At 44.0% G+C, this 24,477-nt stretch overlaps 1 protein-coding gene across 4 annotated transcripts in view; it reads left to right on the top strand.

Moving 5' to 3' along the window:
* Positions 1-720: 720 nt before the first annotated feature.
* LOC147454992 (Regulator of chromosome condensation (RCC1) family protein) overlaps positions 721-24,477 on the top strand; it is a 32,433-nt gene continuing 8,676 nt past the window's right edge. For 2 of the 4 annotated variants that reach the window (XM_086516849.1, XM_086516848.1), the window contains exons 1-5: positions 724-1,135; positions 1,214-1,287; positions 1,386-1,470; positions 1,546-2,067; positions 2,252-2,497. In XM_086516849.1, the coding sequence (XP_086372975.1) occupies positions 868-1,135; positions 1,214-1,287; positions 1,386-1,470; positions 1,546-2,067; positions 2,252-2,497 (1,195 nt within the window). In that variant the 5' untranslated portion in view covers positions 724-867. Of the gene's footprint in view, positions 1,136-1,213; positions 1,288-1,385; positions 1,471-1,545; positions 2,068-2,251; positions 2,498-24,477 lie in introns of all 4 variants that reach the window. The other 2 variants (XM_086516847.1, XM_086516850.1) reach the window with 2 other exon arrangements.

The following is a 24,477-nucleotide window of genomic DNA, read 5'->3' as shown; positions in this document are numbered from 1 at the left end:
CCCCCCACCCACCCCACACACACACACACACACACACACACACAACACACACAAATTCCACAAGCCTTAGGCCTTGCCTCTGTGCTCGCGCGATGCATTGCCTGCTACTCCCATCACCCTCTGCCTCCACCGTCGCTACTCGCTCTCGTCCTCGCGTGCTCCCATCGCGCTCTGCCCGATCGCTTGCGTCAGAGAGAAAGGGCTCCCTCAATTGCCGTGGACGGCGGATGGAGGGAGGGAGAGAGAGAGAGAGAGGCAGCTTCCTCTGGGCCTGTGTCCGCCTCCAAGAGAGAAGAAGAAGAAGAGAATTTTAACATTGTAGAGAGAGAGAGAGAGAGAGAGAGAGAGAGAGAGAGAGATGGTGCACACATAAATGGTAATTTTCCCTAAGTTTTATTTGGAGAGTAGATCGCGGATCACATGGAGGGTGTGGCTTGCAAAGCAAAATTTGTAGCATAAGGTGTGGTACTTACCACGTGTCAATAAAAAACCACCCCCCAAAGAAAGGACAATGACACCCCAATAATAAGTTGGGCGTTTTACCCTACTTACCACGTGTCAAACTGATGGAAAGTTTTCAAGAGACCAATGGCCATGTCGAAAGTGATTCGTAGCATTTCAAGGCTCCTAGCAAAAGGAGGATGGATCTCAGAACGCCACGCGGCAGGCCTGAAATCCTTATGAAATCAGCCGCTTATACGTGGCCACGTGGACGCCGAACAAAGTACTCATCAGAGAAGAGCTGTGGTAGAGCTTAGGGTTTTGGAGACAGCAACGAAGCGCTGTGGTTTTGTTGTGCGCGCGCGCGTGTTTGAGAGAGAGAGAGAGAGAGAGAGAGAGAGAGAGCGTTGAAGCTTGATCAGCTAGATGCCGGTAGATGACGACGTGGGCAGCAAGCCACATAAAGAAAAGCGAGCAAAGGAAATGGGGAAGCAAATCAGGATGGTTTCTCCTCAGAGGGTGCAGCAGGATGGCCGAGACAGGCAATTGAGGGTTCTTATGTGGGGGTATCTACCTGCTTCATCACCTCAGAGAGCCCCCCTTCTTCATCCTACTCAAGCTCCACCTCCTATGAACGACCAGGGCTGGAAATCTGTTTGTAGTGGGGGATGTGGTTTTGCCATGGCTATCTCAGGTGAGTGCAAGCTGCCGATCAGTTTTGCGTAGACATTCCATACATGCATTCTTATACCTCTCCCTCTCATTCCTACAGACGGTGGTAAAGTGAACACGTGGGGGTCCACAGGTGATCTTGGGCAGAGCTATGTTACTGCAGGGAAGCATGAGGTTGGCGATTACCACGTCTGTTGTGAATTCTTTCACACGTTTCAGTTGTTGATTGGTTCTTTCTGTCTAATTCTGAATACATATATTGTCGCTTGCAGGAAAGACCAGAGCCTTTTCCTTTACCATCTGAGAGTCCCATTATTCAAGCAGCTGCAGGGTGGGCACACTGCGCTGTTGTAACAGGTTTGTGGACTTAGATTTAGTGTTCGCCAGGTGAGACCCATAAATTTTATATCAAGCTCTTTGATTTGCATGCAGATAGAGGGGAGGTTTACACGTGGGGTTGGAGGGAATGTGTCCCAGCTAGCAAACTGTCAACTGAAGCAAATCCAAAAGGTCTGGGGTCTGGATCTGACAGAGAAGTTTATGATGCACAGTTAGAGGAAAGAGATGGCAATGAAGAAGGACTCTTCTCAAGGCCATTAAGTCTCACCGACCTTGTCGATCCCCCAGACTCTGCTCTTATCTCTTCAATGGATGCGACACTGAAGAATAAATGCAGTAATCCTTCCAAAGGCAAAGCATCCTCTCCAATTGAAAAGCTGCAGGGACAAAGCAGTAAGGGATTGAAGGCTCCAGGAGCAGGAGCATTGGTTGAGAAGGCTGGGGAAGAAGGATTAAAGAAAAGAAGGTTAGCAATAGAGCAATCTACTTCATCAGAAAGCTCAACCATGGCAAGTGATGAGAATGTTTCTGCACCTCCATGCCTGGTTACTCTTCATCCTGGTGTGCAGATTATATCAGTTGCAGCAGGGGGACGACATACCTTAGCACTTTCAGGTATACTGTTGCCAAGTGGCCACCCTCTCGTCATGCCTTTAGAGTCCTGTGGTCAATGCAGAATAGATGATGTTAGTTTGCGTGGCAGATTTTGAATAATGTGTTCTTTTGCCTTTTGGGGTCTGAAAGTTGCAACTTATTATGTATCCAGAGATTTAAACGAGTATTTTAATTTCGTATGCAGATAAAGGACAAGTGTGGGGCTGGGGCTATGGAGGAGAAGGCCAATTAGGGTTGGGAACTCGGATTAGAACCGTCTCATCTCCACATCCAGTCCCTTGTTTTGGCTCTGGCTCTCCATATTGGCAAGATATCCACACGGGCACAAACAAAGGAATAAACATGGTCGATGTCGCCTTTCTACCAAAGGTTCCAGGGTCACATATAAAGGCTGTTGCATGTGGTGGGCGACATAGTGCAGCACTAACAGGTATGGGCTAAGTATTGTGTCTGCCACTGTGAAAGTCTCAGTTTCTATATCAGAACCTTTTTTTTTCTTGTACCACTAAATTAAGTACTCAAGTCTCATGCGCATCGACATAATCTTTACCCCCAAAAGTGACCGGTTGTGAATTTGACGACACAAGTTTATAAGAAGGCTCTGCTTTTTATAGGAGAACTTGCAAGTTTTCCTACGGAAATACAGAAATTAAATGACTGTGAAAGACATGAAGATGCGACCTTGCATGCTTATGGTGTGCTAGTTATGAAGATATTGGAATTGGAGCTGATCTCTTCAGACAGCTGATTCCAGTGTTAGAATTTAAAGCTACTGGTTATGTTGTCAATTCAGTTAGTGAGACTGAGATAGAGAACTGATTGGACTGAAATAGATAACTGAACTGGAAGATTATACTGAAACGAGAGACATACTGAAAGACTGAAATGAGTATTTGCAGATTCAGATTAATAGCTCAAGGACAACCGGTACAATGTATAATGGGTTTAAGTGCAAACGGTTATAGATGAGAATGCTTAAAGAGCTAAAGCCAAAGCAACTAAGCTAAGAAGTGAGAAAGCTTAGAACACTAAGATGCCATCAGTCCAATTACAATGTAACGGGTCCTATTTATAGCTCCCAAGAGTTACAACAGTAACCTGTCTGTGGTAATTATTGCTAGCGTGACTGATCCATTGTTCTGCCTTCTAAGGGACAGCTCCCGCCTGCTGGGATTGTCCTCGCACTCTACATCCTTCCCTCCTTTCTTGAATTTTGATATAATTCCAAAATTTCTGAAAAAAATCCACCGCCTAATTCTGAGATATTATTGAGGAAACCATCCGGCCTTCTGGTTGGCTTAAATCCTAAGCCCTAAACCCTTCTAGTTGTTGATTTGGCCAATGTTCCTCATGGTATGGCCAATGTTCCTCATGGCAATACTCTTTCCGTATTGTTAGCTTTATACTATACTTCATGCTTGTTGAGTGCTTGACACCCCTACAGTTGTAATTCCAAGGGTATCCTAGCTATAGAAATTCCAGTGCCTCATTGGGAAAATCCACCGTCCGATTTTTGAGATGGAACAACCCAATATCCTTCCATTGAACCCGCGTCCTCTTGCCCTTCTTCTGTGCTGGTATTGTCCTTCTGGATAAGTATGTAAATGGCCTCCTGTTGAAGTTGATTCCGCCTTTCAGTGGACATCTCAAATTCATAAGGCGTGAGAGGATTGTAAGTTTTGTTGTTGGGATCATACAGAGTGCGTTTACCCTTTGTTAGACGGATTCTGGCCAACTTATGACAATGCGAAGTTGTGTGGATCCATCCCTACGGAAGAGGCTGATTTGTTTTAATTCTTGCTTCAAAGAGAATCTCATCCATTTCTCTGTATTGCGGCCACAGTCCTGGTTTAGTCGTGATATCCTTTTCAGAGATATTGGAGGTCTTTACAGTCAGTTGAAGTAATTGATTTGTGATCTTTGTGAGACCACGGAGCTGGATCTTCCATTGTCCCATACAGAGTTTGACCCTCTGCATTTCCCCTTGCAGTGGCATGACATCATTCAATTTGAGAGCATCATTGATCACTGTTTGCCAGGTTTTCCATTCTACAGTGGCTCGCTCATACCAATCCTGAAGTTCATCAGTGATTTTAAAGTATGTGAGCTGATTCACTGGTTCTAGATGCTGAGGATACAAAGCTGGGAAAAATCTGGGCAGTTAAGCTTTCTTAGCAGGCAATACATACAAGAGAACTGGTTAATCGGGCACAAATTCCAGAAAATTAAGTACAGCTTGATTCTCCTGCTGCATCATCTTCCGAGTAGCTTGGACTAGCTGAAAGATTCATCGGAGAATAGTTGCCTGTTCCCCTACTGTCATTTGAGTCCAAGGTCTTTTACTGCTTGAAGTTTGACCTTCAATCATAGCCTGCACCCTTTGGTCCAAAACTCCTGTGGCAATTTGCACCTGAAGTAAAACTTCTTTCAGTTGATTCCTAACTTCCTTGATGCACTTGTAGGTAGGCCTGTTTCCAAGCAACAGATCTAATTCAAGGGCGAGAGGATGTCGGTCTGCAGTGGACTGTCGCTGTCAGTGTGGATTGACGATCCTATCATCAGAAGTTAGTGCCCATTCAGGTATCCTCTCCAGCATCTGGATTCTGCTGGGATGCTCATGCAGTTGACACAATTCTTGATCGTGGAAGGCAGCTGATTTTTAATGCTGAATCATTTCTCTGGCGCCGACATATATAGCCTTTGAAAGCGTTCCAGATCAGAGAGAAGAACATCATCTTCCAAATACATCCTAGTAATAGGAGCTTGTGGATGTGTCAATCTCTTGTTTAGTGTGATGAGCTATAATGAATGTTGTCCATCACCTTTTAAGGTCTCAGTCACAGCTTTGGCTTTTCCTTTCCCATCTGGACTGTGCTATGACTGGTGTTCTGGAGAGCCTCCAGTGTTGTCCGTGTGTTCATTGCCTGGTTGTTGATCATCAGTCCGCTGGTCTCCAGACTGCTGATCTGGCTGGCCCTTGTGCTGGTCTGGCTGGTCTTTGTTGGGCTGACTCCCCCTGTGGAAGCTGATCCACCAACACCAGAACCCGCAGGTGGGGAAGGAGGAAAGTCATTATCATCATCATGTTTGTCTGCTGGTTTGTCCTTCCCTTCCTCATCCTGCTCTTCTGCTTTCTTAGAATCCTCATCAGGATCATTCTGCTTATCAATATAGTCCAGAATAGCTTGATTTGCTAAAGCACTGTTATATTCAAAAAGCTTATCTTGCAAATCACTTTGCATGGTTTCCATAAGTACCTTCAGATTATCCATATTCAGAGTGACATTGCCTTCTGAATTCATAATATCAACCAAGTTATTATATATATACCTCTCTGTTAGAGAAGCTTTCAATGCAGTGCGGTTAGTCAGCAATGCGTTGAAATCGACCCTCTTCATTCTCAGCATAGTCTCAAATTTGTCAGCATTTCTCACAGCCTCTGCCTTGTCTTCAGTTAACTACCTATTCTTTGTTTCAAGCTTGCACAGCTTCGTTTCCAATGCCTAAATTGTCCGGATTGACTGGTTTTCAGTAATACTATGCCTCAAAGATTGTGCCCCTATATCCTGCTTCTATTTCTGAACTTGCTGCTCGCTGTTTCCCAGTTCTTCTTTTAGCATAGTCACTTCATCAGTGAAAGATGAGGCATCCATCATTTGTCCCAAAGCATTGACAATCGTGCTCCATGATGTTTGGATAAGCACTAAGCAACCATCCATTACCGTTGCTGGGTCAGAGGGAATTGCCTCATAAACCATAACAGGAGCCATGTATGGTAATATTGCGAAGTTAGGTTTTTGAAGAATTAGTCGTCCTTTGAGAGGATGATTCTATAACTGCTGCAGTCTGACCTTTTTGGCTAGGGATAAAGCCAATTCACTGAAAAGAATAGGAATCTTGGTGGCTGGACTGGCAGGTTCTGGACTCTTTCCCTTGTCAGTATGAACCGCCAGCTGATCAGCATTGGACCTTTCTTGCTGGTCCTTTTCAGCAATGGTGTCTGCTGGAATCTGCTCTTCTTGTTGACTAGTCCGAGCAGTGGTCTGTGCTGGAGTCTGTTCTGCAGGTGTGGCTGAAGTCTGGCCTACTGAAAGTTTTGTAGTAGGCAAAGACTTAACCTGACTCTATAGCTGCTATAAAGAAGCACTGCGTTTGGCCAATGTAGCCTTCGATTTCTTCGAAATACTGTCCATCACCTGTGTAGCCTTCCTCTTTTGTCCAGTTAAAGCCAACTGATTATCTGGAGCCTCTTCATTTGAAGAGAGCTTAACATTGTTAGTCTCTGGAATGGGCTTCTGACTCCAAGCCATCCGTACCTTATAATGAGTATCTGGAGTAGTTGCCCAGTAAAGAAATTTCCAGATATACTAAGCTTTGAAAACATTCTGAGATTTCAATTTGGCAGTCTGTTGGAGCATATTATGCGATAAGATCTGATATAAGTTGATTTTGGCTATAGCATCTAATCTTTTTGCAAGCAACATAGCAAACAACTTTTTTGACACCTACGTAGGGTTGTTTTTCAGGCTAACAGCTTCAGCCACAAACCTATAAGCTGCAGGGAGTATAGACCTGCTACTGGAACCCCTTGTGCACTAGCTTTTCGTTTTTTCTTGCTGCTTCATCTTCCTTGAGAGCCGAATTTATCTGTTCTGTAGTTGCTGTGGTCGGTTTCGGCTTATTGGACATTTTGAAAGCATAAGCAATGCTATCAGGAGTTGCTGTGACTTTCATACCATTGACTACAGCACTGCCATCCTCGGCATTGAAGGAACCAAGAACCTGCTTGATTATAGCCGTGTCAAAATCAATTCTTGTAGCTTGCACGACCCCATGCAAATCCCACAGTCGCAGCAACGCTTGAGTTTGCTCAATGAACACATACCGTTGTATCTTGCTATGGGGAATAAGTGGTAGAGAAGCTTTAAGAGCGGTGATAATTGCCGAAGTTTCGTCTATGCTATTCTGCATCTTCTCCGACATTTTTCTTCTACCCATGCATTGTGAGGACGGTAAGTCTGTAGAGGAAGAAGACTTACTTGGATAGTCAAAGCCGTAGCCCGGTGTGTCAGGTAGGTATAGACAGTGATCGACAGATTCTTCGGACGAGGAGGTATGTGGTTGTAGTGAAGAAGCCTCAGAGCTTGGCGATGGCGAGTGTGTAACAACAGACAGGCGTCGTGCAGGATATTTATGAGGAAGAATGCCTACTCGTCTTACTGTTATACACGTTCACGCCATAAAAGCTCCCTACTTACCGTTCCTAGAGTTTTGTGCACCGTCCGCGACGTGGCACACATGCATTGGCTAATACTCCCCATGTTCCTTTTAATGATTATCACATGCAGTCCTACTGGCCCTCTTTTCCATAAAAACTGATACTGGCTCGAATACGTTACTGACTCTGTCGCCACTGGCACTGTTTTGTCGTGTTGAGACTTTTTTGACACCTTGGCTGGCTTTGGTACTGGTTGTATATGAAAAAGATTTAGAATGACTGATTCTGAATTTTCCTGGCCATCAGTTCCTAGAATGCCAATATCTTCTTCTCTGGAAGTCTCTTTCTCATTAGAATTTTATAGCTTGATCCTGGCCCCATTATAAACACTGGCAGTAGTAATCCATATAAATCCTTCAACCTAATTGTGTCATTGGAAAACACCCAATCGACCTTATATGGACCAGCCCAAGCACTTTAAATTTGGTTTCTTAGGGCCCAGTTTGGATTGATAGAGCATAACCAAGTCGCCCTTCTGGAACTCCCTAATAACTTTGATTCGTTTGTCATGCCTGTTTTCTTCTTTGCTGAACAATTTCCTGTTCCAGCATAGCACGTTGTCTTAACTCATCCAACCATGCTAATTCCTCCAATCTATTTTTAAGATTGTGATTGAAATCCAATCCATACTCTACCGCCATCCCGAGACTGGGAATCACGAATTCCATAGGCACTATAGCTTCAGTATATACACCATTCTGAACGGTGTTAGTCCAGTAGTGACTTTATAAGCTGTCCTGTAGGCCCCTAGAGCAGTTTGGAGCTTAAGACCCCATTGGTGTGGCTCCTTCTGCACAATCTTGGTGAGAATGGTCTTGATGGTTTTATTACTGCTTTTTGCTTGCCCATTGCACCTGGGATAATATGGCGTTGATTTTCGGTGCTTTACTGAGAGCATTCCCATAAGAATATCCATAGTATCATCAATAAAGTGTGTCCCTTGATCAGACACAATCTCCACAGGGCATCCATAACGGCAGATAATATTTTCAAATAAGAATACAGCAGTAGACTGCGCGGTGTTATCTGGAAGAGCCTTGGCCTCTACCCATTTGGTGACATAACAAGTGGCCATCGATATATCCGGTTCTTCCTTGGAGTGATTTTCTTGAATGGACCCATGAAGTCTAGACCCCATTTCATAAATACATTATACTCCCAGTGGCTGAACTGGAGTAAGAGGAGTCATATCAGTTGCTATTGGTCTGCCCATCCTCTGGCATATATCACATGTTTTGCAAAAGCTTCTAACATTAGATATTAAAGTTTGCACCACAATCCAGCTTGCAAAATTTTCTTGTAAGTAATATCAGTGGAGAAATGTCCTCCAGAATCTCCATCATGTGCCTCAGAAATAACTTGCATTCTCCCTTCCATTGGTACACACCTTCGAAGAACCCCATCTACTCCCAATCTATAGAGCAATCCTTCGATGATGTCGAAGAACCCCATCTACTCCCAGTCTGTAGAGCAATCCTTCGATGATTGTGAACTTCAGACTCTTAATAATCAGGGCCTTCTTCTGACTCTGAGTCCAGTTTTCTGGGAATCCTCCTTTAGAAAGAAACTGATACACATCATACCATTCTGGATCGGTGTTTCCCTCAGCTGTTACCTGAAACAACTCTGCGTCCATTGGCTCATCTCTCAAGGATACTTCGGAGTATCCATCAGTAATCCTAGATAGGAAATCAGCACAACAATGGTTTTTTTTGGGCTTATGAAATATGCGGAATTTAAACTTCATCAGGAACATCATCCATCTAATCAATCTTCCTTGAATAACGACTTTGTTAATAAAAAATAATACGCTTGATGCCCAGCAAATAGTGTCGAAATTTAGTAGCACTGAAAACCATTCCTAAGGCTTCTTTCTCTGTAGTGGTATATCCTTGTTTAGCTTGGCTGAATCTCCGACTGGCAAAATATACTGGATAATCCGTCCTCCCTTCTGGTTGAGCCAATATTGCTCCCATTGCAAGTCCTGAAGCATCGACATGCACATGAAAAATAACATCCCAATCCGGTTGTCAAAGTACTCGCTTATTGATAATGGCATTCTTCAAACTTTGAAAACTTTCCTCACATTCAGCAGTCCAAATGAACTTGCTATTCTTCTTTGTGAGCTCATACAAAGGTAATGCCTTGGAAGCAAGCATATGAACAAGTCTTCTATAAAAATTGATATATCCCAAGAATGAACTTAACTCTGATGCTGTGCGGGATGCCTTGGCTTGCTGGACACACTGGATCTTATCGTTGGCTATCTCTATGCCATTCTTGGACACTATATGTCCTAGTAGTTGTCCTTTCCAGACCAAGAAAACAGATTTAAATGGGTTTTGACAGATCCGTTTTTCCTTACAACGCAAGAAAACCATTTCCAGAAAGAGCAAATGCTTCTCCTCAGTTGAATAGATAGTGAAGTCGTCCATAAATGTTGGCAGCTTTTGGACTAGAAGCTTTTGAATTTTGAAGGCTTTTTTCATTGTAATTGCTTTTCAGGCCAAGGGCCTTTAAATATATGGTTAGGGCTTATTCTCTGGCATGCTTCCTCCTGGAGAAGGTGCAAAGCGTCGAGTACTGGCTTATATTGTGTTGATGCAATATAAAGAAATACTGAAAGGGGCGCCAAGGTTTGGGGCCAATACTCTCTGGGGTGGAATTCCGCCACTCCGTGTCGTGTGTCGTCTCTCTCTCTTTCAGGTCAGTTGTTATTGAAGTGCTAAAAGTCTGTTCAGTCTGTTCTTTTCTATTGGCTCGTGGTGCCCGTCTTGTGACAGTGGTATTAGAGCATCAGGCGTGTGCTTTTCTGAAAGCATACCGGTCCTACAAAAGAGCAGACAGAGCTATTGGAATTTTACTTGAAGTTCTTTGGGTCCCGCTCCCGGACTTATTAGCCACTCCCACCCTTACTTCATTGCGCATCGGACGCGCACCCGTCTTCATCGCTCTGTCTTACAGGGCATAAGCCATAAAGAACCCAAGACTTGGAATTCATGGATTCAACATAATATTTGCAGTTTCTGCTCAACGAACTTCACGACATTATTTCGCGGCATCCTCAGCAGAATCTTTCGATGCTGCAAAGTTTTCAACAATTTTTGAACCACATGTTACCCCCTTTGATGCCCCAGGTGCTACCTCCTCCTCTGGCATCAAAAAGTACAAGAGCTTCCAACCGGCAACCTTCTCAACCGTCTGTTCCGATCGGGGGAGTTTTCAAGAATATGGTGCAGCCATCTAACCCTGATCCAGTACAGCCGCCTTTGCCACCTCCATTGCCCCCACCTCCACCACCACCGCCGCCACCAAGCTACAATGGTTGGAGCCCATATGGATACCCTTATTATCCATACCCGGGATATACGCCTAACCAACCCAAAGATTTCAAAGATGGCGGCCCGACAGTCAAATTTTTCACTTTTTCCGGGGTGAAAGATCGCAAGAAAGCATTGTAGTTCTTGCAGCAATTCGACAACATTTATGCTCTAGGGAACTATACAGAAAAATCCAAGATTTCTCGAGGAGTGGGATTTCTTAAAGATAATGCTATGCAATGGTGGAGTTCAATCGCGACACAACCGCATGCTCCAACGACCTGGCAAGCTTTCAAGACAATTTTTGCACGTAGTTACATTACTTCTATGTTTGAAGTCCGGATTTTGGTAGAGTGGGGCAACTTGAGAATGCTTGCCACCGAAACCATGGATGAATATAACCAAAGGTTTCTCGACGTGTACCTTCCGGTGTCCTTCTTTAGATTTGTTTCCTTGGAAGCCCAATGCGAGCGATACACCATTGGACTACCATCACCATTGTAGGAATATTGTCTATCCAAGCAAGTCTCTACCATGCAAGAACTCATGGACCATGCCGCGGTCGGCTACAAACTGATGAAGGGAAAGCTAGAGTTTACCACAGAAGAATCTCTGGCCACTAACCACAACTCTTTGCAACAATGAACAAATTCTTGACAGTCTCGTGAAAATCAACCGCAAAGGCCTCGTTTAACGCCTCAACAATGAGACACCTTACTACAAGAAGGCCGATGCTTGGATGCTTTCAAAGAGGGCATAATCATTCTAATTGTCCCAAAGGCACTGATAGACCAGAGGAGCCGACGCCCGCACCAACGGTCAACAGAACCCCAGCGCCACCTCCTGCTAAGAGAGCTAGATCTGCTATTGAACTAGTTCCTGATATTTATGGCATACGCCTTGAGAGAGTACAAATGAATTGTGTCGAGCATATGGCAAAGTCAATGGCTTCAAAGCCCTTATTTTCTTTGATCCCGGAGCTACAGAGAACTTCATCCATCCAGAATTTTTAAAGCAGATGCACTTTGATTATGATACAAAGGGTGGAGAAATTGAAGCTGAGCTAGCCACGAGGCAAACTCAGAAAGTAGTACCGCTCATTGGTGCTCTTCTAGTGACTATTCAAGATTATCATGGAAAAGCTGATTTCCACAAAATGAAGTTGGGCAATTGCGATGTTCTCTTGGGTATGCCTTGGCACGATAAGAATGATGCAACTCTCTAGGTTCAGAATTGAACCATCACCGTGATGCAGAAGGACAAGCCAGTTGTCCTCAAAGTTAGGTTTTCCAAACAAAACCTCGAATGAACTCTCTATTTGTTTTTCTTTATAGCTAGAAAGTATTGTTTGAAAATTTGTTTGAAATGGAAAGTATCTGTTTTGAACTTGTTTTGGTGCTTATTTGAGATGTTTGACTCTGGTTTTAATACTGGTTTCAATGATTGGTGATTTTACTCCCCAGTGGAGTAATGAGAAATGATGATTGAAAAGTGTTGTTTTTGACTCCCGGCCCGGACCTGGATGGTTATGTGGGAGGAGTATTAAGAAGTCTGAGTAGCGGTTACTCTCATCACCTCCAAACGACGCAGGCTGCGGTCTGGTGGGCGTTTGGTTGTAAAAGGCCTCTATATCTCTCGGCCCGGACCTTTAGGTTATGCGGGAGGAGTGATGAGAGAGTCGTTGAATATCTCCCGGCTCGGACCTTGTTAGGTTATGCGGGAGGAGTGTTCATCGGTGACTTTATGTTTCTATGTCTTGTAACATGCATATGTGAGCATTTGTTTTGCATTGTGATGTGCCAACCACTGAATATTCCTAAGTGGATGAGATTGCCTGGGTATGTAATTTTATTGCATCAAGACACCCGTGGAAGATCAGTACGGTTTGGGTGTGATGGCTAATTTTACTACGCCGGAATATCAAGAGTTCCGATGTGGACGAAAGTAGAAGCTAACTCCTTGATCAAAAGAGCCGAAAGGAGAAGCTAACTCCTTAACAAAAACAGCAAACTGATTCTCCCTCGGAATGTCTCTTGAAAATTTTTGAGCTAACATGAGTTGTTTTGCAGATATGCTGTAATCGCGGACGATTACTCTCTTTCAAGAAGGGGAGATGTCACAAACTGTTGACGTGTCAAAGCCCTGAAGAATAGGGCCAACTTACATATGGTGGCCGAGGGCCTAAACCCTAAGAAGAACAAGTAACAGAAGAAGAAGTCCTACTAACTTATGGAGACTCCGTCCGATGGGGCCCCAAGTGACTTAAAGGATTAAAATAAAGCAGGACCCACACACACACTGACAGTTTTGCGTGGTAGCTGATGACGTGGCAGTTGTACAGAGATTTTCGAAAATTTCGTTGACTGGGCAGAACTGTACGGATTTCCGCTTTTCACGTTGGCGGTGCTGACGTGGCAGGACTGTACGGATTTTCATAAATTGGTGTTGACAGCTTTTTGACATTGCTTTTGGACCAGAAGCTTTTGAGTTTTGAAGGCGTTTTTCACTGTAACTGCTTTTCAGGCCAAGGGCATTTAAATATATGGTTAGGGTTCATTCTCTGGCATGCTTCCTCTTGGTGAAGGTGCAAAGCGTGGAGTAGTGGCTTATATTGTGTTGATGCAATATAAAGAAATACCGAAAGGGGCGCCAAGGTTTGGAGCCAATACTCTCTGGGGTGGAATTCCGCCACTTCGTGTCGCGTGTCGTCTCTCTCTTTCAGGTCAGTTGTTATTGAAGTGCTAAAATTCTATTCAGTCTGTTCTTTTCTATTGGCACGTGGTGCCCGTCTTGTGACAGCTGGAGCATTGCATAGACCAAACGGCATAACCAAATACATGAATGCTCCCCATTTAGTCAATTTTGATCTCCCGAGAGCACAGAATGATCACGATGATTTTCCGATTACATGGCATGCCTGAGACGATTGTCTCCGACAGAGACCCCAGATTTATGAGTTTGTTTTGAAAGGCAATTTGGGAGAACATGGGCACGCGGTTGCAGTTCTCGTCATCGTTCCACCCGCAGACTGATGGGCAATCTGAGATTGCAAATTCAGTGGTTCTAGATTTATTGAAGTCTTATATCTCTGATCAGAAGATTCAATGGGAAAAGTACTTACCTTTGGTGGAATTTGCCTACAATAACACGATACACTCTTCGACAGGGAAGGCGCCATTTGAGATTGTTGAAGGTGCTGCGAAGGTTCCACCCTTCCTAAGCACGAAAGATAAGATCTTTGAAGCGGATGAATATACGCGAGATTTCGATACGGCTTTTGCCAAGGTTCGCGAGACTTTGCAGAAGTCTCAAGAACGACAGAAAAAGGCGGCAGATCGCCATCGTCGCGACTTGAATTTAAAGGAGGATGATTGGGTGCTCTTATGTTTTGAGAAGGCGCGCTTAAGAAAGAAAAAGGAAAAGGAGAGGCTTTTTCCAAAGCTTAGTATGCTATACTACGGATTTTTCCAGATCACTGAAAAGATAAATGATGTCTCCTTCAGATTGAAACTGCCAGATACTTGGAGGATTCACAATTGAAACCTTTTAAGGGTGATGTGCCTGATGATGGGTAGCCCGATGAGCAACCCAAAGTGAAAGAAACCGAGGAGATCCTTGTTCCTGAACAAATTCTGGCACATAAGGATACGAAGAATAAAGGTAAAGTCCGAAGGCGGTTCTTGGTTAAGTTCAAGAACTATCCTGCATTGGATGCGAAGTGGATGGAGGAGGAGGACCTAGCAGATACTCCTCGGATTGTGAAACTTTATCTAGATGCTTTTGGTTTAGCATAGTCTATTCCAAACGGAACCCTGAATTCAGCTTGGCCAAAGATCTGGTGCAGTGGGATGCACAAGAGGGGAGTCACTCCACTCCTTTGTCAACAGATGCCTTGATTTTGATACTAAAGTCACTGATGTCTCTTTGAGCTTCAGGGATACTGAGAGCTGACAGTATTCTGCTGGATGACTTTATGAAATGGAATTCCCGATTATGATTCTGATTTGTTCTTGACTTCTTTTGAGTGCAGGAACTGATAGATGAAATGACTGCAGCATTTTGGTCTGATTGATCTTGAATAGACATGGTTGCAATAAGGTTAGTAAATCGGACATCGATAAGGTCCCGATTGGACCTAGATGTGATTGCTAGCTACATTGCCGATAAATCACGGTCTAAGATCCGAATGAATGTTGAATGTCATGTGATGTCCTGTGATGTGACTGTCGATTTGGTACATGTGCTAGATGTGTATTCCTAGTGCGTAGGTACTAACAGTCAGTGTCTGCTAAGACGGTTTATGGCTTTTGTTGGTTTTGCAAGCGTAATCGCGGTCGATTACAATGCTTTCAAGAGGGGGGTATGTCACAAAGTGGTAACGTGGCGGACAGCAGAAACCCTAATTTTTGCCAGAAACCCTAAAATCCGTGCAAATCCTAATTTCTGCCAAAAACCCTAATTACCGAAAATCGTGGAGGTTGGTTTTTTTTTAAATTAATTTTTTTTAATATTTATTTTATAAAATGATGAGCGACGCAAATTTTGCTTTTTCTCTACGCAATGAGAAAGAGAGAGAGAATGCTTTTGCTTTCAAGTTTTGACTCTCTGTGAGAGAGAGAGAGAGCAATTGCTTTTGATTTGAAGCTTTTGGGGCTCTGCTTTTGGGCATCCCTTGTAACCTTTAAATTAGTGGTGAGGGCCTCACTTCTCAGAGCATCTGGACGCAGAGTCTGAGAGTGAATCCCGACCCACTCTCTTGTACTTTGAACTGATTAATATAAAAAGAAATACCGAAAGGGGCGCCAGTCTTTGGGACCAATATCTCTAGGCACGGAACTTCGCCGGGCCAATGCAAATCTATTGTGATCTGTGAATTGTTTTGAAGTGGTTATTTGGTGCTGTCGCGGTTGATTCTTGACTTGGAGTGTCCAAGTCTGTTACAGTGGTATCAGAGCACGGCCGATTTCTCTTCTACAAGAAATCCGATCCCCAATTTTTTTCCCGCGGCACCTATGGCTTCACGCTCACATGGCGTCTTCCCCGTCGAAGAGTGTATCGTGTTATTGTAGGCAAATTCCACCAAAGGTAAGTTCTTTTCCCATTTAGTCTTCTGATCCGAGATACAAGACTTCAATAAATCTAAAATCACTGAATTGGCAATCTCAAATTGCCCGTCAGTCTGCAAGTGGAACGATGACGAGAACTGCAACTGCGTGCCAATGTTCTCCCAAATTGCTTTCCAAAACAAACTCATAAATCTGGGGTCTCTGTTGGAGACAATCGTCTTAGACGTGCCATGTAATCGGGATCATTCTGTGCTCTCGGGAGATCAAAAATGAAATCCATTGCAATACTTTCCCAGGGGTGGGTGGGTAAAGGCTGTAACAATCCCTGTGCCTTATGCCTGTCAAACTTGACCTTCTGGCATACCAAGCAACTGCGCACAAACTCTTCCACATCCTTTTTGAGTCTCGGCCCAAAGAAGTATCTCTGTACCCCCTTCATGGTGGTAGCAATGCCGCGGTGACCCATAAAAGGTGGACAGTGGCAATCAGTCATAACCTTTTCTCTCAACGGCTGTGTAACGCACAACATAGTCTTTTTCATCAAGTAGCCTTCCCGAAGGGAGTATCCCGCTACTGTCTCCCCATCCCGTATCCGTGTGAAAATATCTGCAAAATCTGTATCTGTGGCATACTGATCGACCATATCCTCGAAGCTCCTATGATGTATCGCGGGAATAGCCAGAACCAACGGCTTCCGAGACAAAGCATTTGCCACCACATTCTTCTGTCCCTGCACATGGACAATCTGGAAGTGGAACTGTGACAAGATGTTCACCCACCGCATGTGCTTTTCCGAAAGCTGCTTCTGTGACAAGAAGTAGCGCAAACTCTGATGGTCTGTAAAGACAGTAAAATCCGCTTCGAGTAGGTAATGCCGCCACTGAGTAAGAGCGTGGATAACCGCCAAAAGCTCTTTCCCATAGATCTGTGCTGTCATCTCCGGCCTAGAGAACAAACGGCTCTCGTAAGCTATGACATGGCCTTCTTGCATCAAGACCGCACCCAGACTACGACCACAAGCATCACAAAATACTTCAAATGACTTCTGCAAGTCCGGCAAAGTCAAATCTGGTCCTGTAGTGAATTTCTCTTTCAATGTCTGAAAGGCAGTCGCCTTTTCTGCCACATTCCTCAGCTGCTCTCGAACTCTCAGACCTGTCGTCGTCTTTATCATTCTGTTCTTTCTGTGCCTTATCAGGGCACTTCGCGGAAATATGTCCATGTTCCCCACATCCAAAGCACTTCCCCTCTCTGATGAAGCGAGCTCTCTCCTCAGGAGTAAGCTTGGGTCGTGCATCCTTTTTTTTCTCTGGGTTGCTCTTTTTCATTCTACTTTCATTCCCAGAAGTCTGTTCGGCTCGTTGTGTCATGGCCTCATCTGTGGGGTAGGTGAGACTGCCAGAGTGAATGGCAAAGCCCCGCTTCGCATGACTCATCAACTCCTGAATAGAAGCTGACTTCTGATCCAAGCAGTGATCTCGGATCTCTGTAGGTAGACCCAAGGTAAACCGCTCAATCGGTTCTCTGAATGAGATCTTCTTGAATGAAGAGGCGGGTAGAAAAGAGCTCCAGAATCTTTCACAATAAGAATTCACTGTATCGCTCTTGGTCATCCGGAGATGGTTCCAAGCAGCTCGAATATCTCGCTCAAACTCTTGAGTCAACCAAGAAGAAATAAAAAGCCTCTTGAATTTCAGCCATGTAACTGGCACAGTCTTGCTTAATAGAAGCGTGGACCACCAAGTACGAGCATTCCCCTTAAAGTAAGAGGCAGCTCTCCGAATCTTGGAGTGCTCTGAATAGCGTCCTCCCGCGAAAGCGATGTCAAAGACACAGCCTTCGAAGCATCTGAGTCTCCTGAAAAGTATCAAACTTGATCGAGTGGCCACCTTCCTTAAACTCTCGGACTTTCTTGCTTTTATCTTCGAGAAAGTCATACTGGTTGGCTTTGTAAAAATTCTTCTAGTTCGCATAAAACTTTCCGTCATCGGAATCTGAGCTGTCTGTAGACGAGTCCTCAGTAGAACTGTCAGTCTTTGGGCGGGATTTAGCCTTCTTTGCCTTTCTCTTGCCCTTTCCAAAGCGTTGCTTCTTGCTTCGCTTTTTACCTTTTCTGTCTTCTTCGCTCGAATCCGAGGAGCTAGAAGAACTGTCAGAAGAAGAAGAAGAAGAACTGGGTAGGTCTTCAAACTTGACGCGCTTCTTCAATTTCTTTGCCTTGTCAAATGTCGACCGACGACCCAAATATCCCGGGAAGTCAGTGCCTTTCTTCTGCTTTTTGCCGTGCTTTTTGGCTTTCTTTTGCGTGTCAAAAAGCTGAGCAATCCGTGCATCAACCATGTTCTCCAGTTCCTTCTCCGTATATTTCTTGGAGGCAGAAGGTTTCTTGAGAGCAGGTTTCGGGAGTGGTGTTGTGGTTCTCTGCCACTCCATCTGTACCTCTTCCAAAGAGGTCTGGTTCATATATTTTGCCATCTTCGAATCCTTTGCAAAATTGAGTATCATCTTTATTGCATCGCTGATCAACTCGCGACGCTCTATCTCTCGCCGCTTCGCCTAAGTAGGCCAAGGCGGGCCATACTCTCTGCCTGAATCTTCGTTGTGATCCCAGCCCGCATCTCCAGATGCAGAGGGAGTCGACTGATCATTGCCTGAAGCCATAGGTGCTGCGGAAAAAAATTCGGGGATTGGATTTCCCATAGAAGAGAAATCGGCTGTGCTCTGATACCACTGTAACAAACTTGGACACTCCAAGTCAAGAATCAACCGCGACAGCACCAAATAACCACTTCAAAACAATTCACAGATCACAATAGATTTGCACTGGCCCGGCGGAGTTCCGTGCCTAGAGATATTGGCCCCAAAGACTGGCGCCCCTTTCGGTATTTCTTTTTGTATTAATCAATCATCAAAGTACAAGAGAGCGGTTAGGGTTTCACTTTCAGACTCTGCGTCCAGATGCTCTGAGAAGTGAGGCCCTCACCACTAATTTAAAGGTTATAAGGGATGCCCAAAAGCAGAGCCCCAAAAGCTTTTAAAATCAAAAGCATCAGTTCTCTCTCTCTCTTAGAGAGTCTTTTCTCTTTTTTTTATAAAAAAAAAGCAAAAGCAAAATTCGCGTCGCTCATCATTTTCCAAAAAAAAAAAAAAGAAAAATATATTTTTTTAATAATCCGTCTCCGCGATTTCCGGAAATTAGGGTTTTTGGTAAAAATTAGGGTTTGCAGAAAGTTTAGGGTTTCTGGCAGAAATTAGGGTTTCTGTTGTCCGCCACGTCATCACTTTGTGACAGATGACCAAGAGAGATTCAATCAATGCTAACTGTGAAAGATTCTGGAGCTCTTTTCTACTCGCCTCTTCATTCAAGAAGATCTCGTTCAGAAAACAGATTGAGCGGTTTACCTTGGGTCTACCTACAGAGATCTGAGATCACTGCTTGGAACAGAAGTCAGCTTCTATTCAGGAGTTGATGAGTCATGCGAAGCGGGGCTTTGCCTTTCACTCTGGCAGTCTGACCTACCCCACATATGAGGCCATGACACAATGAGCCGAACAGACTTCTCGGAATGAAAGTAGAAAGAAAAAGAGCAACCCAGAGAAAAAGGATGCTTGACCCAAGCTTACTCCTGAGGAGAGAGCTCGCTTCATCAGAGGGGGGAAGTGCTTTGGATGCGGGGAACATGGACATATCTCCGCGAAGTGCCCTAAAAAGGCATAGAAAGAACAAAATGATAAAGACGACGATAAAGTCTCAAGAACGACAGAAAGAAAAAGCGAGCGGATCGCCATCGTCGCGACTTGAAACTGAAGGAGGATGATTGGGTGCTCTTAGGTTTTCAGAAGGCACGCCTAAGAAAGAAAAAGGGAAAGAAGAGGCTTTTTCCAAAGCTTAGTATACGATACTACGGACCTTTCCAGATTACTGAAAAGATAAATGATGTCTCCTTCCGATTGAAACTGCCAGATACTTGGAGGATTCACAATGCATTGCATGTGAGTCTCTTGAAACCTGTTAATGGTGATGTGCCTGATGATGGGGAGCCAGATGAGCAACGTGCAATGGAAGAAAACGAGGAGACCCTTGTCCCTGAACAGATGTTGGCACATACGGATACGAAGAAAGGTAAAGTCCAAAGGCAATTCTTGGTTAAGTTCAAGAACCATCCTGCATTTGATGCGAAGTGGATGGAGGAGGAGGACCTAGCAGATACTCCTCGGATTGTGAAACTTTACCTCGATGTTTTGGTTTAGCATGGTCTACTCCAAACGGAACCCAAAAATTCAGCTTGGCCGAAGATCTGGTGCATTGGGATGCACAAGAGGGGAGTTACTCCGCTCCTTTGTCAACAAATGCCTTGATTTTGATACTAAAGTCACTGATGTCTCTTTGAGCTTCAGAAATACTGAGAGCTGACAGTATTCTGTTGGATGACTTTATCAAATGGAATTCCTGATAATGATACTGATTTGTTCTTGACTTCTTTTGAGTGCATGCAGCATTTTGGTCTGATTGATCACGAATAGACATGGTTGCAATAGGGGTTAGTCAATCGGACATCGATGAGGTCCCGATTGGACCTAGATGTGATTGCTAGCTACACTGCCGATAAATCATGGTCTAAGATCCGAATGAACGTTGAATGTCATGTGATGTCCTCTGATGTCGTGTGATGTGACTGTCGATTTTGTACATGTGCTAGATGTGTGTTCCTAGTACGTAAGTACTAACAGTCAGTTTCTGCTCAGACGGTTTATGGCTTTTGTTGGTTTTGCAGGCGTAATCGCGGTCGATTACAATGCTTTCAAGAGGGGGGTATTTCAGAAAGTGATGACGTGGCGGACATCAGAAACCCTAATTTTTGCAAGAAACCCTAAAATCCTTGCAAACCCTAATTTCTGCCAAAAACCCTAATTTCCGGAAATGGCGAGGGCTGGATTTTTTAAATTAATTTTTTTTATATTTATTTTATAAAATGATGAGCGATACAAATTTTGCTTTTTCTCTACGCAATGGGAAAGAGAGAGAGAATGCTTTTGCTTTCAAGTTTTGACTCTCTGTGAGAGAGAGAGAGAGCAATTGCTTTTGATTTGAAGCTTTTGGGGCTCTGCTTTTGGGCATCCCTTGTAACCTTTAAATTAGTGGTGAGGGCCTCACTTCTCAGAGCATCTGGACGCAGAGTCTGAGAGTGAATCCCGACCCACTCTCTTGTACTTTGAACTGATTAATATAAAAAGAAATACCGAAAGGGGCGCCAGTCTTTGGGGCCAATATCTCTAGGCATGGAACTTCGCCGGGCCAATGCAAATCTATTGTGATCTGTGAATTGTTTTGAAGTGGTTATTTGGTGCTGTCGCGGTTGATTCTTGACTTGGAGTATCCAAGTTTGTTACAGTGGTATCAGAGCACGGCCGATTTCTCTTCTACAAGAAATCCGATCCCCAATTTTTTTTCTGCGGCACCTATGGCTTCACGCAAGGATCAGTCGACTCCCTCTGCATCTGGAGATACGGGCAGGGATCACAACGAAGATTCCGGCAGAGAGTATGGCCCGCCTCGGCCTACTCAGGCGGAGCGGCGAGAGATGGAGCGTCGCCAGTTGATCAGTGATGCAACGAAGATGATGCTCAATTTTTCGAAGGACCCAAAATTTGCAAAATATATGAGCGAGACTTCTTTTCAAGAAGTGCATGAGCAGTGGCAGAAAACCACTACACCCACTCTCAAGAAACCTTCTGCTCACAAGAAATATTCAGAGAAGGAATTAGAAGAGGTGGTTGATGCACGGATTGCTCAGCTTTTTGACGTGCAAAAGAAACCAAAAAGCACGGCAAAAAGCGGAAGAAAAGCATCGACTTCCCGGGATATTTGGGTCGTCAGTCGTCTTTTGACAAGGCAAAGAAACGGAAGAAGCATGTTCGATTTGAAGGAGTACCTAGTTCTTCTTCTTCTTCATCTTAGAGTTCTTCTAGCTCTTCAGGTTCGAGCGAAGAAGATAGAAAAGGTAAAAAGCGAAGCAAGAAACAAAGCTTCGGAAAGGGCAAGAAAAAGGTGGTTTGTCACAAAGTGATGACGTGGCTACTGACAACAGAAACCCCAAAAATCCTGCAAACCCTAATTTCTACTAGAAACCCTAATTTTGCTAGAAACCCTAATTTTTGTAAACCCTAACCCTGATTGCTGGCTGAAACTCTAAAATGGCTAGAAACCCTAAAATTAGGCGGCCATGCCACGTGGCAGCAGGTACGGATTCCCGGAATTTGCGGAGGCTGGAAAAAAAGCAAGCTACGCAATTTGAGCAGCTTTTTGGCTACGCAAGAGAAATTGAGAAGAGAAAGAGAGAGAATTAGCTTTATTTTGTTCTCATTGAGAGAGAGAGAGAAACTGCTTTTGATTTTTAAGCTTTTTGGCATCCCTTGTAACCTATATATTGGTGGTTTAGGGCTAACTTCTCAGAGCATGTGGACGCAGAGTCTGAGAGTGAAACCTTAACTGCTCTTGTACTTTGACATTGATTTAATACATAAAGAAATACCGAAAGGGGCGCTAGTCTTTGGGGCCAATATCTCTAGGCACGGAACTCCACCGGGCCAGTGCAAATCTATTGTGGTCTGTGAATTGTTTTGAAGTGGTTATTTGGTGCTGTCGCGATTGATTCTTGACTTGGAGTGTCCAAGTCTGTTACATTGTGCCTAGTCGTTGGTACTAACATTAAGTGTCTACTAAGACAATTTATGGCCTTTGTCTGTTTTGTAGGCGTAATCAAGGGCGATTATAAATCTTTCAAGAGGGGGGTATATCACAAATTGATGACGTGGCGTGTCCAACTTATGAACCTTTGTCAAGGGGCTTAGGTGCCATTTATAAGAAGCGAAAAGCATGTTGACGTGGCAAGACTGTACGAAATTCTGAGATTTCTTTGATTTTTGCTGGCTGCTTTTGGCAGCGCTAGCTTTTGGGAGACATTTTTTGAAGTTTAATGCGTTTGGGAATTTGCTTTTAGCAACCCTTGTAAAACCTTTATAAGTGACCCAAGAGGGCTCACTTCCCAGAGCATCTGTAGCGAGCACCCGCGGGCTCATTGTACTTTGCTCACAAATATAAAAATAAATATTGAAAGGGGCGTCAATCTTTGGGGCCAATATCCCTTGGCACATAACTATATCGGGCCGTGTCGTCTCTTGTGGACTGTTTTGAAGTGAATCTCTATTGTGTCGTGGTAGAAGCTTGAGTTGGGGTGTCCAAGTTTGTTACAATTTTTGAGACCAAAAGGCATCACCTAATACTCGTACAATCCAAAGGACTTTGTGAATGTGGTCTTGTATACATCTCCAGGAGCAATCCTGATCTGATGATAGCCACTTTTTAGGTTGTTCTATTGAAACAAGTAGAATCCTGTAACCTGTCCAGTATATCATCGATCTTGTGTATTGGAAATGTGTTCTTGATTACGATTTTATTGAGAACCATGTAGTCAATGCACATTCTCTAAGATCCATCTTTCTTTAAAACCAACAACACTGGCGAATAGCAAGGTGATATACTGGGTTGAATGAGACCATTCTCTAAGAGTTCTTTCACTTCGTTCATAATTTCTTCGTTTTGAGCTCTGCTTATCTTGTAAGGTTGCCGGTTCAGTGGCGTATTGCCCGGAATCAAATGATTTGTGTGGTCTTCAAGACGCTGAGGAGGTCACTCTCCTCATACGCACATTTTCTTGTTATCTATCTCATGTAAGAAGATCGAGTAAACAAATAGACTGGATCTCATTAATCTAAAAATGGTCGAAGCCGATACAAGTGGGACTATCCCGCCCTTCAATTTTACATCAAGAACTATATCTCTACTCTTTTCATTCGTCAAAGTTTCTTTTCTCGCCTTGTAATCGACCACCACATTGTTCTTATGGAACCAAGGGATTCCCGTCACACCCCTCCAAGGGCATGATGTAAAGTCCTCGGGTCCTAGATACCCCTGACAATGCAACCGAAGTTTGTCTATGACAGGTGTAATGGCAACATCCTGTCGAATTCAGTGGAAATGAAGTTTGCCTTGGCTCCTCTATCGAAGAAGATAAGGGCATCTTGATCTTGTACTTTGCCCCACGCCCTATAAAGCTTCGTACTTTCATCCATTTATTCACGGTCGGACCCCACAAAATCAACTACCAGTTGTGCTTTTTGTCTTTCCTTTCTTTGCTCTGTCCTCCGTTGCTTTAGAACTCTTTAGTTTGTCCTCTGATTGTTCTTTTGGTGCTTTGTTTGGGCACCTGGTAAACACATGCCCTTGTTCCCCACAATGGTAACATTTACCTCTCTGAAGTGTTCGGTGCGTTGCTTCGCTGACAATCGAGAGCCTGAAGGTTTCTTTTTCTGCTGCTTTCCCTTTCTTTGGTTATTGTTGTTCATATCTTGTCTGGTCCGAACTGTGACCAATCTATCTGTAGGGTACATAAGAGTGTCCCCATGCATTGCAAACCTTTGCTTTGCGTGTCCCATCAGTTGTTGCATGAACTTGGACTTGCATGAACTTGGACTTCTGCAGTAGACAATAATGCCATATCTCCTTAGGTAAACCACAACAAAATCGCTCTATCTATTGCCTGCACGTGATTTTCTTGAAAGAAGAGGCCGGTAAGAAAGTGTTTCAAAATCTTTGACAGTAAGTATCTAGTGTGTCTTCCTTGGTCATCCTCAAATGATTTCAAGCTGTGATCACATCGCCTTCATATTCTTGAGTAGCCACGAG

This window comes from Adiantum capillus-veneris, chromosome 7 (assembly GCF_014529385.1).
Source record: "Adiantum capillus-veneris isolate H3 chromosome 7, ASM1452938v2, whole genome shotgun sequence".
In the NCBI taxonomy this organism is placed as follows: Eukaryota; Viridiplantae; Streptophyta; class Polypodiopsida; order Polypodiales; family Pteridaceae; genus Adiantum; species Adiantum capillus-veneris.
Note: the sequence above shows the minus strand (reverse complement) of the source record. Positions and strands in the feature narration are given on the sequence as shown.